Source organism: Bufo bufo, chromosome 3 (assembly GCF_905171765.1).
Source record: "Bufo bufo chromosome 3, aBufBuf1.1, whole genome shotgun sequence".
NCBI lineage: Eukaryota > Metazoa > Chordata > Amphibia > Anura > Bufonidae > Bufo > Bufo bufo.
Window position 1 is genome coordinate 17277402 of NC_053391.1, and position 16216 is coordinate 17293617.

The 16216-nt window shown below is 51.6% G+C and overlaps 1 protein-coding gene and 2 non-coding genes across 3 annotated transcripts; 2 read left to right on the plus strand and 1 right to left on the minus strand.

Annotated features, from left to right (window-relative positions):
• The first annotated feature begins 1435 nt into the window (after window positions 1–1435).
• LOC120993535 (extensin-like) lies at window positions 1436–6143 on the plus strand. The gene is made up of 2 exons (XM_040422017.1): window positions 1436–1467; window positions 4097–6143. Exons 1-2 carry the CDS (start codon window positions 1436–1438, stop codon window positions 6141–6143), a joined length of 2079 nt encoding a protein of 692 aa, XP_040277951.1.
• TRNAP-CGG lies at window positions 3427–3498 on the plus strand. Its single transcript has one exon. It is a non-coding gene; the product is annotated as a tRNA-Pro (tRNA).
• Window positions 3738–3809, minus strand: TRNAP-AGG. Its single transcript has one exon. It is a non-coding gene; the product is annotated as a tRNA-Pro (tRNA).
• Window positions 6144–16216: the final 10073 nt, after the last annotated feature.

The following is a 16216-nucleotide window of genomic DNA, read 5'->3' on the forward strand; positions in this document are numbered from 1 at the left end:
AACCTGGTGCCATCTCTTCTCCAGGTAAGTGACGCCCCCAGCCATCCACATGATGTAACGTGATTCATCAGACCAGGCTGCCTTCTTCCCATAGTGCACCTGGTGCCATCTCTTCTCCAGGTAAGTGACGCCCCCAGCCATCCACATGATGTAACGTGACTCATCAGACCAGGCTGCCTTCTTCCCATAGTGAACCTGGTGCCATCTCTTCTCCAGGTAAGTGACGCCCCCAGCCATCCACATGATGTAACGTGATTCATCAGACCAGGCTGCCTTCTTCCCATAGTGCACCTGGTGCCATTTCTTCCCCAGGTAAGTGACGCCCCCAGCCATCCACATGATGTAACGTGACTGATCAGACCAGGCTGCCTTCTTCCCATAGTGCACCTGGTGCCATCTCTTCCCCAGGTAAGTGACGCCCCCAGTCATCCACATGATGTAACGTGATTCATCAGACCAGGCTGCCTTCTTCCCATAGTGCACCTGGTGCCATCTCTTCTCCAGGTAAGTGACGCCCCCAGCCATCCACATGATGTAACGTGACTCATCAGACCAGGCTGCCTTCTTCCCATAGTGAACCTGGTGCCATCTCTTCTCCAGGTAAGTGACGCCCCCAGCCATCCACATGATGTAACGTGATTCATCAGACCAGGCCGCCTTCTTCCCATAGTGCACGTGGTGCCATCTCTTCTCCAGGTAAGTGACGCCCCCAGCCATCCACATGATGTAACGTGACTCATCAGACCAGGCTGCCTTCTTCCCATAGTGCATGTGGTGCCATCTCTTCCCCAGGTAAGTGACGCCCCCAGCCATCCACATGATGTAACGTGATTCATCAGACCAGGCCGCCATTTTCCATTCCTCAGTTCTGATCTCATGTGCCCATTGTAGGCAGATTCGGCGGTGGACACCGGTCGGCAAAGTCACCATAATTACACATGACACGCCCAAAGCATACCAGCCAATGTAAATATGTCGGTGTGCACTTGGGAGGTGCAATGCTCCTGTATTTTCATACACTGACATCAAGCAGAGATCCTGAAGATGGCGAGGAATTCAAACTGAGACTATGAGAGTTGCAGATACCCCGCTGTGACATCTATATGCCCTATAGCAATGATAACCAATCTCTGGAACTCCAGCTGTTGCAAAACTACCACACCCATCATGCCATGACCACCGACAACCCCTCAGAGGTTGACTTCATGAGACTACCCCTGTAAAGCAGAGGAAAACATGTTTTAAACTGTGACTAGGATCTAGGATCACCGGTCTCACTTGTTCTGTCCCACCTCCATGCTTTACACTGCAGCTCTGATTGTTAATAAGCTGTTTATAAGCAGAGGATCAGCACATAGAGAGCTGGTTTCCATCACAGCATGGATTTGTGGCACTTTCCCTCTGTCCTAGGACACAATTCTGCAGTATTACAACGATGCTTGCTGTAGCAGAACGGAGCGAGGATCGGTAAAAGCGGGCACAGGCGGAGATAATAATCATCCGACTGATTTTCCCAAGTGTCGACCATTATTTGGCCTGTTAACATTTGAATCTGTTCTTTTCTAGTCGTAACTGGTATGCATCAATACAACTGGTGTGCGAGCCCTGTAACTGGTGCTGGCAGCACTATCATTGGTGCTAAGGGTTCTGTAAATGGTGCTGGGAGCCCTGTGACTGGTGATGGGGCAGAGTGACTGGTGCTTGGGGTGCTGTGACTGGTGCTGAGAGCCCTGTGACTGGTGATGGGGCAGAGTGACTGGTGCTTGGGGTGCTGTGACTGGTGCTGAGAGCCATGTGACTGGTGATGGGGCAGAGTGACTGGTGCTGGGAGCCCTGTGACTGGTGCTGGCAGCACTATCATTGGTGCTGAGGGTTCTGTAAATGGTGCTGAGAGCCCTGTGACTGGTGATGGGGCAGAGTGACTGGTGCTTGAGGTGCTGTGACTGGTGCTGAGAGCCCTGTGACTGGTGATGGGGCAGAGTGACTGGTGCTTGGGGTGCTGTGACTGGTGCTGAGAGCCCTGTGACTGGTGATGGGGCAGAGTGACTGGTGCTTGGGGTGCTGTGACTGGTGCTGAGAGCCCTGTGACTGGTGATGGGGCAGAGTGACTGGTGCTTGGGGTGCTGTGACTGGTGCTGAGAGCCATGTGACTGGTGACGGGGCAGAGTGACTGGTGCTTGGGGTGCTGTGACTGGTGCTGAGAGCCATGTGACTGGTGATGGGAGCCCTGTGACTGGTGCTTGGGGCCCTGTGACTAGTGCTGGGAGCCCTGTGACTGGTGATGGGGCAGAGTGACTGGTGCTGGGGGACCTGTGACTGGTGCTTGGGCTGCTGTGACTGGTGCTGGGGGACCTGTGACTGGTGCTGGGGGACCTGTGACTGGTACTTGGGGCCCTGTGACTGGTGCTGGGGGACCTGTGACTGGTGCTGGGGGACCTGTGACTGGTGCTTGGGCTGCTGTGACTGGTACTTGGGGCCCTGTGACTGGTGCTGGGGGCCCTGTGACTGGTGCTGGGGGACCTGTGAGTGAAGCTGGAGGTCCTGTGCTGGAAGTGTGGTGACTAGTGTTGGTGGAACTATGGTGCTGGAGGTGCTATCACTGGTACTTGGGACCCTGTGACTGGTGTTGTCACTGGTGCTGGGGAGTTATCACTGGCATGGGGGGGCTGTGACTGGTGCTGGGATGATATTACTGGTACCTAGGGCACTTTGACTGGTACTTGGGGCCCTGTGACTGGTGCTGGGGTGCTATGGCCCTGTGACTGCCATTCAGGGTACTGTGACTGGTACTTAGGGCCATTTGACTGGTACCTGGGGCCCTGTGACTGCTGCTGGGATGCTATCACTGGTACCTAGGGCCCTGTGACTGGTATTTGGGGCCCTGTGACTGCTGCTGGGATGCTCTCACTGGTACCTGGGGCCCTGTGACTGCTGCTGGGGGCGCTGAGGCAGACGGTACAGGGGGGCCACTCTGACCGCTCTCCTGCAGTTCCCTCTTACGTCCACCAGGGGGAGCGCGTGACCATGATTTCTCTATCACCACATAAAATACTGTAAATACTACCAATGAATTAATGAGAGCCCCTGCAGTCTGGCCGGGAGACCCCCTACATCGCACATCTTTCTGAGGGAATCATCTGCGCTCGTTCCCGGCTTCTGTCGCCTTCCCTCCATCTTCCTACACCCGGCCCCGCCGGACCGCCGATGAGAACAGCAGCGCCTCAGTGCACCCCAGCCGGGCACAATGTCCGTCCGTGTCGGCCGGGATATCGAATTCGCTCGATTCGTGCTTAGTGACGGAAATAATAGGGCGATGCGACATCCTCCGTGCGCTCAGAGATACCAATATGGCAGAGGGGAGAGGAAGTGAGCAGGTCGGGATGTGACGAGTTAAAGAGCTGAAGATGGAGATCAGACATAGCGAGTGGCTCGTTGGTCTAGGGGTATGATTCTCGCTTCGGGTGCGAGAGGTCCCGGGTTCAAATCCCGGACGAGCCCAGTTTTTATTCTTTTAATTTTTTATTTTTTTTTAGCTTGTACTGTAATAAAGATTAGACGGAAAGCTCCACCACCAGCCCTCTCTGCTCCTCACACGACACAGTCCTGTGAGAAAGTATTTCATGTATAAACAGTCAGATGTAGATTAAAATTGATTATTTTTTTTATTCTTAATCGGGTTTTAGATTTTTTTTTTTTAGATTTACTAAAAATGGATCTGAATTTAAAATACAAAAAGTGGGCTCGTCCGGGATTTGAACCCGGGACCTCTCGCACCCTAAGCGAGAATCATACCCCTAGACCAACGAGCCGCCGCACGGCAACACTCTGAGGAGTCGGCCTGAAAAGAGGCTCTCTGGGCAAACTCTAAATAAATTTATTTTTATTTTTCGTTATAAATAACGTTCGAGAACTCTGCTTGCCCTTAATGATTAGAAACCTTCATTGCATATAGCCAGAAGCTGGGGAGTCATCGTATCATGTCTCAGGTACTGTAGGGACATGGTTCCTCAGAGCAGCTCCAACCTCCACAGCAAGAGCCATGGTGCCCCCAGTGACAGCAGTGCCCCCCAATAACAGCCACATGCCCTGGTTACAGAACAGTGCCCCCAGTTACAGCACAGAGCCCCCAGTTACAGTACAGTGCCCCCAGTTACAGTACAGAGCCCCCAGTTACAGAACAGCGCCCCCAGTTACAGCACAGTGCCCCCAGTTACAGCACAGAGCCCCCAGTTACAGCACAGAGCCCCCAGTTACAGCACAGAGCCCCCAGTTACAGCACAGAGCCCCCAGTTACAGCACAGAGCCCCAGTTACAGCACAGAGCCCCCAGTTACAGAACAGCACACCCAGTTACAGCACAGTGCCCCCAGTTACAGCACAGAGCCCCCAGTTACAGAACAGCACACCCAGTTACAGCACAGAGCCCCCAGTTACAGCACAGAGCCCCCAGTTACAGCACAGAGCCCCCAGTTACAGCACAGAGCCCCCAGTTACAGCACAGTCCCCCCAGTTACAGCACAGTGCCCCCAGTTACAGAACAGTGCCCCCAGTTACAGCACAGCGCCCCCCAGTTACAGCACAGCGCCCCCAGTTACAGAACAGTGCCCCCAGTTACAGCACAGAGCCCCCAGTTACAGCACAGTGCCTCCCAGTTACAGCACAGTGCCCCCAGTTACAGCACAGTCCCCCCAGTTACAGCACAGTGCCCCCAGTTACAGAACAGTGCCCCCAGTTACAGCACAGCGCCCCCCAGTTACAGCACAGCGCCCCCCAGTTACAGCACAGCGCCCCCAGTTACAGCACAGCGCCCCCAGTTACAGCACAGAGCCCCAGTTACAGCACACTGCCCCAGTTACAGCACAGCTCCCCAGTTACAGCACAGAGCCCCCAGTTACAGCACAGAGCCCCCAGTTACAGCACAGTGCCTCCCAGTTACAGCACAGCTCCCCAGTTACAGCACAGCGCCCCAGTTACAGCACAGCGCCCCAGTTACAGCACAGCGCCCCAGTTACAGCACAGCGCCTCCCAGTTACAGCACAGCGCCCCCAGTTACAGCACAGAGCCCCAGTTACAGCACACTGCCCCAGTTACAGCACAGCTCCCCAGTTACAGCACAGCGCCCCAGTTACAGCACAGAGCCCCAGTTATAGCACAGAGCCCCCCAGTTACAGCACAGAGCCCCCAGTTACAGCACAGCGCCCCCCAGTTACAGCACAGCGCCCCCAGTTACAGCACAGCGCCCCCAGTTACAGCACAGAGCCCCAGTTACAGCACACTGCCCCAGTTACAGCACAGCTCCCCAGTTACAGCACAGAGCCCCCAGTTACAGCACAGAGCCCCCAGTTACAGCACAGAGCCCCCAGTTACAGCACAGTGCCTCCCAGTTACAGCACAGCTCCCCAGTTACAGCACAGCGCCCCAGTTACAGCACAGCGCCCCAGTTACAGCACAGCGCCTCCCAGTTACAGCACAGCGCCCCCAGTTACAGCACAGAGCCCCAGTTACAGCACACTGCCCCAGTTACAGCACAGCTCCCCAGTTACAGCACAGCGCCCCAGTTACAGCACAGCGCCCCAGTTACAGCACAGCACCCCAGTTATAGCACAGAGCCCCCCAGTTACAGCACAGAGCCCCCAGTTACAGCACAGTGCCTCCCAGTTACAGCACAGCGCCCCCAGTTACAGCACAGTGCCCCAGTTACAGCACAGTGCCTCCCAGTTACAGCACAGTGCCCCCAGTTACAGCACAGTGCCCCCAGTTACAGCACAGAGCCCCAGTTACAGCACAGAGCCCCAGTTACAGCATAGCGCCCCCAGTTACAGCACAGAGCCCCCAGTTACAGCACAGCTCCCCAGTTACAGCACAGAGCCCCCAGTTACAGCACAGCGCCCCAGTTACAGCAGAGCTCCCCAGTTACAGCACAGAGCCCCCAGTTACAGCACAGCGCCCCAGTTTCAGCACAGCTCCCCAGTTACAGCCTGCGCCCCCAGTTACAGCGCAGCGCCCCCAGTTACAGCACAGCGCCCCCAGTTACAGCACAGTGCCTCCAGTTACAGCACAGAGCCCCAGCAACAGTCACATGGAAGGGGACAAATACATTTTCATATCACTTTTTTTTTCAACTTGTTTGATTCAACCTTGTAATCTATGATTCACCATCACATGACTATTACATACAGTGCGTCACAAGTCCATGGAATAAACTACACGACTCGCAGTACACACACTATACGACTGACACACTACAGGTCACACACACTATACAACTGATATACTACAGGTCACACACTATACGACTGACACACTACAGGTCACACACTATACGACTGACATACTACAGGTCACACACTATACGACTGACATACTACAGGTCACACACTATACGACTGACATACTACAGGTCACACACTATACGACTGACATACTACAGGTCACACACTATACGACTGACACACTACAGGTCACACACTATACAACTGATACACTACAGGTCACACACTATACAACTGATACACTACAGGTCACACACTATACAACTGATACACTACAGGTCACACACTATACGACTACACTACAGGTCACACACTATACGACTGACACACTACAGGTCACACACTATACAACTGATACACTACAGGTCACACACTATACAACTGATACACTACAGGTCACACACTATACAACTGATACACTACAGGTCACACACACTATACAACTGATATACTACAGGTCACACACTATACGACTGACACACTACAGGTCACACACTATACGACTGACATACTACAGGTCACACACTATACGACTGACATACTACAGGTCACACACTATACGACTGACATACTACAGGTCACACACTATACGACTGACACACTACAGGTCACACACACTATACAACTGATATACTACAGGTCACACACTATACGACTGACACACTACAGGTCACACACTATACGACTGACATACTACAGGTCACACACTATACGACTGACATACTACAGGTCACACACTATACGACTGACATACTACAGGTCACACACTATACGACTGACATACTACAGGTCACACACTATACGACTGACACACTACAGGTCACACACTATACAACTGATACACTACAGGTCACACACTATACAACTGATACACTACAGGTCACACACTATACAACTGATACACTACAGGTCACACACTATACAACTGATACACTACAGGTCACACACTATACGACTGATATACTACAGGTCACACACTATACGACTACACTACAGGTCACACACTATACGACTGATATACTACAGGTCACACACTATACGACTACACTACAGGTCACACACTATACGACTACACTACAGGTCACACACTATACGACTGACACACTACAGGTCACACACTATACAACTGATATACTACAGGTCACACACTATACGACTGTCACAATACAGGTCACACACTATACAACTACACTACAGGTCACACACTATACAACTGATACAGTACAGGTCACACACTATACGACTGACACACTACAGGTCACACACTATACAACTACACTACAGGTCACACACTATACAACTGATACAGTACAGGTCACACACTATACAACTACACTACAGGTCACACACTATACAACTGATACAGTACAGGTCACACACTATACAACTACACTACAGGTCACACACTATACGACTGATATACTACAGGTCACACACACTATACGACTGATATACTACAGGTCACACACTATACGACTGATATACTACAGGTCACACACTATACGACTGTCACAGTACATTTCACACACTATACGACTGTCACACTACAGGTCACATATTATATGACTGTCACAATACAGATCACACACTATACGACTGTCACAGTACAGGTCACACACTACACACTGTCCGCTGTTCGCCATATAACCTATGATTCCTCACAGTCTGTGTGTTGGCATATGTACATTGGCACCAGGGTCTCTACATTCACCACATGCTGGTGATAACCACCAGGAGAATAACGGATGCTTTTGGCGAACTCCGTCAGACGAGCCAGAGCACGACAATCACTCATTCATTCCTGAGAATAACATTTGTGTGAAAGATTTTGGATTTCAAAGAGGACAGTCACATTTTGGCAGTCACTTTTTGACACCAAAAGCCCTTGGCACGCAAACCAGAGCGTTCACCCAGCACCACAAAGGTTCAGGGCCAGGGAGTCCCATCATCCTGTGCACCTCCTTATCATTACTCTACCAGAAGGTACACAGGCAGAGCCGTGCAGGAAGACCTCCGGACTGTCCTCACTTAAAGGGACAGTGCACTTTGTTCTCCCCCTTCTCTGTTGATACAATGATTGATAAATTACCAGCAGCTTCATATATCTTCTCACTACATTACAAATGTGTTGTGCCCGAACCAAACATCAGATACCACCTTCTCCAAGCTCAGGGTCAATTATATAATTCCTCTTCCAAATAATGATGCTCTGGAGTATAATACAGGATATAATGTATGTACACAGTGACTGCACCAGCAGAATAGTGAGTGCAGCTCTGGAGTATAATCCAGGATGTAACTCAGGATCAGTACAGGATAAGTAATGTATGTACACAGTGACTCCACCAGCAGAATAGTGAGTGCAGCTCTGGAGTATAATACAAGATGTAATTCAGGATCAGTACAGGATAAGTAATGTATGTACACAGTGACTGCACCAGCAGAATAGTGAGTGCAGCTCTGGAGTATAATACAGGATGTAACTCAGGATCAGTACAGGATAAGTAATGTATGTACACAGTGACTGCACCAGCAGAATAGTGAGTGCGGCTCTGGAGTATAATACAGGATGTAACTCAGGATCAGTACAGGAGAAGTAATGTATGTACACAGTGACTGCACCAGCAGAATAGTGAGTGCAGCTCTGGAGTATAATACAGGATGTAACTCAGGATCAGTACAGGATAAGTAATGTATGTACACAGTGACGGCACCAGCAGAATAGTGAGTGCAGCTCTGGAGTATAATACAGGATGTAACTCGGGATCAGTACAGGATAAGTAATGTGTGTACACAGTGACTGCACCAGCAGAATAGTGAGTGCAGCTCTGGAGTATAACACAGGATGGAACTCAGGATCAGTACAGAATAAGTAATGTATGTACACAGTGACTGCACCAACAGAATAGTGAGTGCAGCTCTGGAGTATAATACAGGATGGAACTCAGGATCAGTACAGGATAAGTAATGTGTGTACACAGTGACTGCACCAGCAGAATAGTGAGTGCAGCTCTGGAGTATAACACAGGATGGAACTCAGGATCAGTACAGGATAAGTAATGTATGTACACAGTGACTCCATCAGCAGAATAGTGAGTGCAGCTCTGGAGTATAATACAGGATGTAACTCAGGATCAGTACAGGATAAGTAATGTATGTACACAGTGACTGCACCAGCAGAATAGTGAGTGCAGCTCTGGAGTATAATACAGGGTGTAACTCAGGATCAGTACAGGATAAGTAATGTATGTACACAGTGACTGCACCAGCAGAATAGTGAGTGCAGCTCTGGAGTATAATACAGGATGTAACTCAGGATCAGTACAGGATAAGTAATGTATGTACACAGTGACTGCACCAGCAGAATAGTGAGTGCAGCTCTGGAGTATAATACAGGATGTAATTGAGGATCAGTACAGGATAAGTAATGTATGTACACAGTGACTGCACCAGCAGAATAGTGAGTGCAGCTCTGGAGTATAATGCAGGATGTAACTCAGGATCAGTACAGGATAAGTAATGTATGTACACAGTGACTGCACCAGCAGAATAGTGAGTGCAGCTCTGGAGTATAATACAGGATGTAACTCGGATCAGTACAGGATAAGTAATGTATGTACACAGTGACTGCACAGGCAGAATAGTGAGTGCAGCTCTGGAGTATAATACAGAATGTAATTCAGGATCAGTACAGGATAAGTAATGTAATGTATGTACACAGTGACTCCATCAGCAGAATAGTGAGTGCAGCTCTGGAGTATAATACAGGATGTAACTTAATGATTTTCCTATTTCATGACGTAAAGTCATAGTTTTATTAAAGACACGGAGGCGAGTATTGCATAATCCTTCTTTACTGAACCACCAATAGCAGCAAAGAGAAAAATTTACATATAAGGAACCATAGCAACCAAGGTCCCTCCCCACTGGCCCCTATAATAGGCCTCTCTTCCTCTGTGACTTCCTCTTTCTTTGATCCTCTGGTGCTGACATCCCGAACATCCCAACGGTAACTCTGAACTGAACCGACATCACGAACATCACAACGATGACTCCAAACTTCAACTGGAACAGACAGTCCAACGCCCAGCAGCGTAATCAACTAGCCAACCAGGCTAAACTGTAGAACATATCCTCCGGAAAACACGGCATACTGCAACGGAAAGACTTCATCCTGGAAAATAAAACAGACCATAGGCCTAGGTGAAACAACATCTCCAGACAGAATGTCCAGACGCCACCTTCGCCACTGGAAAACCAGGTGACAAGTGACCGAACACAATAAGAATTGTAATAAATAACATGAAATACAATGTCAATGCAAGAACATTAGGACAATAAAACCTAAAACACAATAACTTAAAAGGTTAATAATACATAGAGGTAATGATACGTGACCCCTGTAACCAAAAACTGCGAGAAAAAACCCAAGGGAGGGAATAGGGTGGGCAATACTCGCCTCCGTGTCTTTAATAAAACTATGACTTTACGTCATGAAATAGGAAAATCATTAAGTTTTACAGCAAGACACGGAGGCTTCGTATTGCAAGTTCAAAGCCCGTCAATGATTGAAGCAAATAAATTAGGTGGAGGACGGAAATAGAACTCCCTGAACGTGGTAACATTGGACCAATCAGCCAGGCGCATAACATCCTCTAATCTGGCACCCGACACCGCCAAGGCGGTGGCAGAGGCCCCACGCGCAGAATGGGCCGTGAAGACAGACGTGTCCACACCCGCTAATGACATGACCCATTTAAGCCAGCGTGCTAACGTGGGGCTAGAAACCGGTCCAAAAGGATGACGAATAGAAATGAACAGCTGAGAACTGTTCGGAGACCGATGCGCCAGAGTCCTGGACTCGTATTCTTTAAGGCACGCCACTGGACATAAAATCGGAGAGTCAGGAAAACTGGGGTAGGACACGAAACGTATGTTGGTCTTCGTGCGACGCGAGATGTTGAAAGTAACCCCCTCCGGGGTAAAGGAGCGCGCGTCGTGATCAAGAGCCCTCACATCTGAGACCCTCTTGCATGAAATGAGGCAAAATAACGTCAAGAGCTTAGCTGACAATTGCCTAATTGTGAGGTCAGAGTTCTCGGGCCAGGAGGACAAGAAGGTAAGGACCAGGGTCACGTCCCATGTAGTGGAAAAACGAGGACGCGGGGGACGAGATAAACGAGCCCCCCTTAACAGGCGAGAAACAGACGGATGTTGGCCAGCCGCGACTCCCTCGAAGCCCGCATGGGTAGAAGAGATAGCGGACCTAAACAGGTTAATGGTCCGATATGCCTTCCCCGGCTCGAAGAGAGAGGTGAGAAACTCTAGCAGGTGGGTTACAGGTGCCGAAACGGGATCCAAGTCCCGTTCCACGCACCAGTTAGCCCAAGTTCTCCAGGCTGCCCGGTACGACTTCCTAGTGCCGGGAGCCCATGCACTGTCCAATAGCTGTCGAGTTGCTGCCGAAACTCCCTCGAACGATCCAGGTGTCCGGAGATCCGGCATGCCAGCAGCCGCAGGGATCCGTCGAGTAAAAGGGGATGTTGTAGTCCCAGAGGGTTGTGGAGGAGATCCGACCGGGTCGGGAGAAGTACAGGAATCTCCACTAGAATCCTCAGCAACGAGGGGAACCAGACCTGAGACCCCCAGAACGGTACCACAAGAACTAGGTCCGCCTGCTGATGAATCACCTGCAAGAGTGTCCTCGGAATCATCGAGAATGGGGGAAACGCGTACAGGCGGGATACCGACCAATCCTGGAGGAACGCATCCACTGCTAATGCTTCCGGGTCCGGACGCCAGCTGTAAAAACGGGTGAGCTGTCTGTTCAGCCGTGAAGCGAACAGGTCGATAGACATCGGACCCCACAATTCCGAGATAGCTGAGAAGACCAGAGGGTCCAATTGCCAATCGCTGCCATCCGATAGGTAGCGCGAGTTCCAATCCGCCTGGACGTTGTTCAGTCCCGGTAGGTACTCCGCCTGGACCATGATGTCCCTGGCTAGGCAAAATGTCCAAAAGTCTTTGGCCAGACGAGCCAACGTCGCTGAGCGAGTACCCCCCAAACGGTTGACATACTGGACTGCTGATATATTGTCCATACGTAACTTGATGCAAGCGTTGGCGATCCCGTTGGAAAAACTTCTCACCGCGAAAGATCCTGCCAGGAGCTCCAAAGCATTGATGTGCAGGAGGGACTCCTCCGCTGACCATGGGCCTCCCGTAGATACACCATTGCAATGGGTGCCCCAACCCTGGAGGCTCGCATCTGATTCTATGGTCAACTCTGGCAGGGAGCCGAAAATCGCCCTGCCGTTCCACGCCTCCAGATTGGCTATCCACCAACTCAATTCCTCTCGGGCCTCCGAATCCAGGACCACCGCGTCCGCAAAGGATGCACCGGTCCGAAGATGGGCGATCTTCAGACGCTGGAGCGCACGGTAATGTAATGGGGCTGGAAACACCGCCTGGATGGACGAGGCTAACAGACCGATGATGCGGGCCAGATGACGCAATGAGAGATGGGGTATGAGAAGCGCATGTCTCAGTTCCTTGCGGATCGCCCGCAATTTTGCCGTCGGCAGACTGAGGGACTCCGAGAGAGAATCCACCGTGAATCCTAAGAATTCCATCTTCTGAGTCGGGATGAGGCAGGACTTCTCTATGTTGAGGAGGAATCCGAGATCTGAAAGCAAATCCGACGTCCACTGGAGATGTTCCAGTAACCCCACCCTGGATTCGTGCATCAGAAGGATGTCGTCCAGGTAAATAATTAGGCGGACGCCCCGAGTCCTCAACCATGACACGACCGGACGCAGCAACTTGGTGAAGCACCAAGGAGCTGACGACAGTCCGAATGGCAGACAGGTGAACCTCCAGACCTCGCCGTTCCACCTGAACTGGAGTAGGTCCCTGGAGTGAGTGGCCACTGGGACCGTCAGGTATGCATCCTTCAGGTCCAGCTTTACCATCCAGTCCCCAGGAACTAGCAAGTCCCGAAGAAGATGGATCCCCTCCATTTTGAAATGCCGGTAGCGAACTACCGCATTCAACGCGCGCAGATTGATAACTGGCCTCATCTGTCCACCCTTCTTCTGGACAAGGAAGATATTGCTGATCACCGCCCCACGTGATGGGGACGCTCGTTCTATCGCCCGCTTCTGTCTGAGGGAGCACAACTCCGCGTCGACCAGAGCGCAAGCTGTGTGTGACAGGGGGACAAGTGGCGGGGAGGGGACAACGTAGGGAGACCCCGTGAGCTCTATGTGAAATCCCTTGACCGTGGTGAGGACCCACGGGTCTGAGGTAATGACACTCCAAGCGTGGGAAAAACGCTGGAGTCTGCCCCCTACACAAGGAACCATAGAATCCCCGGTCAGGGGAGCACTTACCCAAGGGTCTGCGATGGTTGGGGTTGCCCCGGAAGGAACGAGAACGCCACTGGTTTCCTCTGGAGGCGAAGAAAGGAGACGGGTTGCGTTGCTCCTGGAAGGATGGACGATGTCCACCGGCACCTCTATTTGCTCCGCGGGCCTGGAAACTAGCACGGCCGGACAGGCGGCCCCTACCACTGCCGGCCCGATGAGAGACCCGTCCGTGAAACACCCTGCGCATCGAACTCTGGGCCTTATCAAGCGCAGTAAAGGTGCCCACAAAACGGCCCATGTCCTTAATGAAGGACTCACCGAAAAGGAGGTCCTGGGCTTCCTTTCCCGCCTCAGTGAGCGCCAAGTTAGCTAACTTAGGGTCTATCTTGAAAAGGATAGACTTGCGCCTCTCAATCGCCACTGAAGTATTGGCGTTGCCGGTAAGGCAAATGGCCCTCTGGGCCCAGCCCCGTAACTCCTCGTGGTCTATTGGGGATCCCTCACTCCTGGCTGACTCGGCCATCTCCAAGATCTTGGTAAGTGGGCCGAGGACATCTAGGATCTTGTCCTGGCAGCTACGAAGCGCCGAATCCAGGCCCTTCTTTGAGTTCCAGCCAGTTTTGGTTAGAAACTGAGCCATTTTGGGATCCACTATTGGGGTCTCGCACACCTTATTAGGAACCAATGGCCTGGGACACTCAGCCCTGAGTTTGTTGCGTGAATCGCGGGAAAGCGAGTGACGCACCCAGTGCTCCAAATAAGCCCCTACATGAGGGGAGGGGAGCCATTCCGCCGAACGCGGGTGGTGCAACGATTCGGGGTCAAACATAGGTTCTCCCGAATCATCCAGAACCGCCACAGATAGGGAAGCGGTACAAGGGGACACCACATCCCTGGCAGAGGAGGTAGCTGCAACTGCAGCCGAGGGGCCCTGAACTGGGGGGGTGACATCCTCCTCCGCCTCATAATCCATATCCGCGAATGCCTCCTCGTCTGAAGCTCTGTCAGAGCCAGACAATTCCGGGGATTGCGCTCTTGCGCTTTTCCATGTCCGCGCCCGTTCTGCCCGGCGGGAAAGGGCCCTCTTCCGTGGTCTAAGCACGGTCTCTGGGGTGGCAATATGCGCACCAGTCAAAACCTCCTCTACAAAAGGAGAGTCATTTGAGGTAGGCTGCGGAGTGGTAATGGGATCCTGCACAGGTAAATTGGAAGGTGGGACGGCCAGGGCCTGGGTAATGGTCTGAGAAAGGATGGATGACATGGAGCCCATGGCTGCCATGATCGCATCCGACACTGATCGCTGTAGAGCCAGCGCCTGGGCATCCACATGAGAGGGGCCGGATCCCTCAGGGGGGGAGGGGGGCCTGCCGGCAGACCGAGGGGAAGTAGGTACAGACATAACTGCCACTGGCCTGGCTAAAGTGCTACCCGGTGAAAGTAACTCACTGTCAAGAGCTGAGATGCCTGAGGAGAACCCTGGAGGCTAGAAGGCAGAGGGAGCAGCAGGAGCCGCCGACCGTGCTGTAAGTAGAAAGCGACTGGCCGGAAGGAGCAGGAGACGCTGTAGCTCCGCCCCCAAAAGCCCGCGAATCGCGGCAGCCAAACGCAAGATGGCCGCCGAGATCTCGCGAGATCTCGCTGTCCCACCGCACAGCAAGCGCCAGGAACGAAGCCGCCGTCCACAGGGACGGAGGATCCGCCCACCATATGCCGGGAACCAAAGTGAACAAGAGGTAGGACTCACCATGTGTCAAAAGACCACTGGCTAGGGCAGAGAACCCCCCCGGAACTAAGGGTAAGGGAAAACCGAGGGGGGGTGGGGGTGGGGGGGGCGCGGGAAAACGGCAACCGAAGCAACTCAGCGCAATGCAAATAAAACAATACACCCCAGCAATAAGCCGAATGCATGAGGCAAAGGGGAGCGCTGCGAGCATGCAGGGTTAGTCACCCTGGGGTAAACAGCGCAAAGACACTAAATATAAATGACACAAGCATAAATAAGATGTACTTAACTTGGTGGCAGCAGCAAAGAAAGAGGAAGTCACAGAGGAAGAGAGGCCTATTATAGGGGCCAGTGGGGAGGGACCTTGGTTGCTATGGTTCCTTATATGTAAATTTTTCTCTTTGCTGCTATTGGTGGTTCAGTAAAGAAGGATTATGCAATACGAAGCCTCCGTGTCTTGCTGTAAAACTCAGGATCAGTCCAGGATAAGTAATGTATGTACACAGTGACTGCACCAGCAGAATAGTGAGTGCAGCTCTGGAGTATAATACAGGATGTAACTCAGGATCAGTACAGGATGAGTAATGTATGTACACAGTGACTGCACCAGCAGAATAGTGAGTGCAGCTCTGGAGTATAATACAGGATGTAACTCAGGATCAGTACAGGATGAGTAATGTATGTACACAGTGACTGCACCAGCAGAATAGTGAGTGCAGCTCTGGAGTATAATACAGGATGTAACTCAGGATCAGTACAGGATGAGTAATGTATGTACACAGTGACTGCACCAGCAGAATAGTGAGTGCAGCTCTGGAGTATAATACAGGATGTAACTCAGGATCAGTACAGGAT

Excerpts from the sequence above, each read along its gene's own strand:
- LOC120993535 (XM_040422017.1), top strand. The coding sequence starts at position 1,436 with ATGCTTGCTGTAGCAGAACGGAGCGAGGATCG. Across the intron at positions 1,468-4,096 it reads GCAGAACGGAGCGAGGATCG|AACAGTGCCCCCAGTTACAG; the intron begins GTAAAAGCGGGC and ends CCCTGGTTACAG.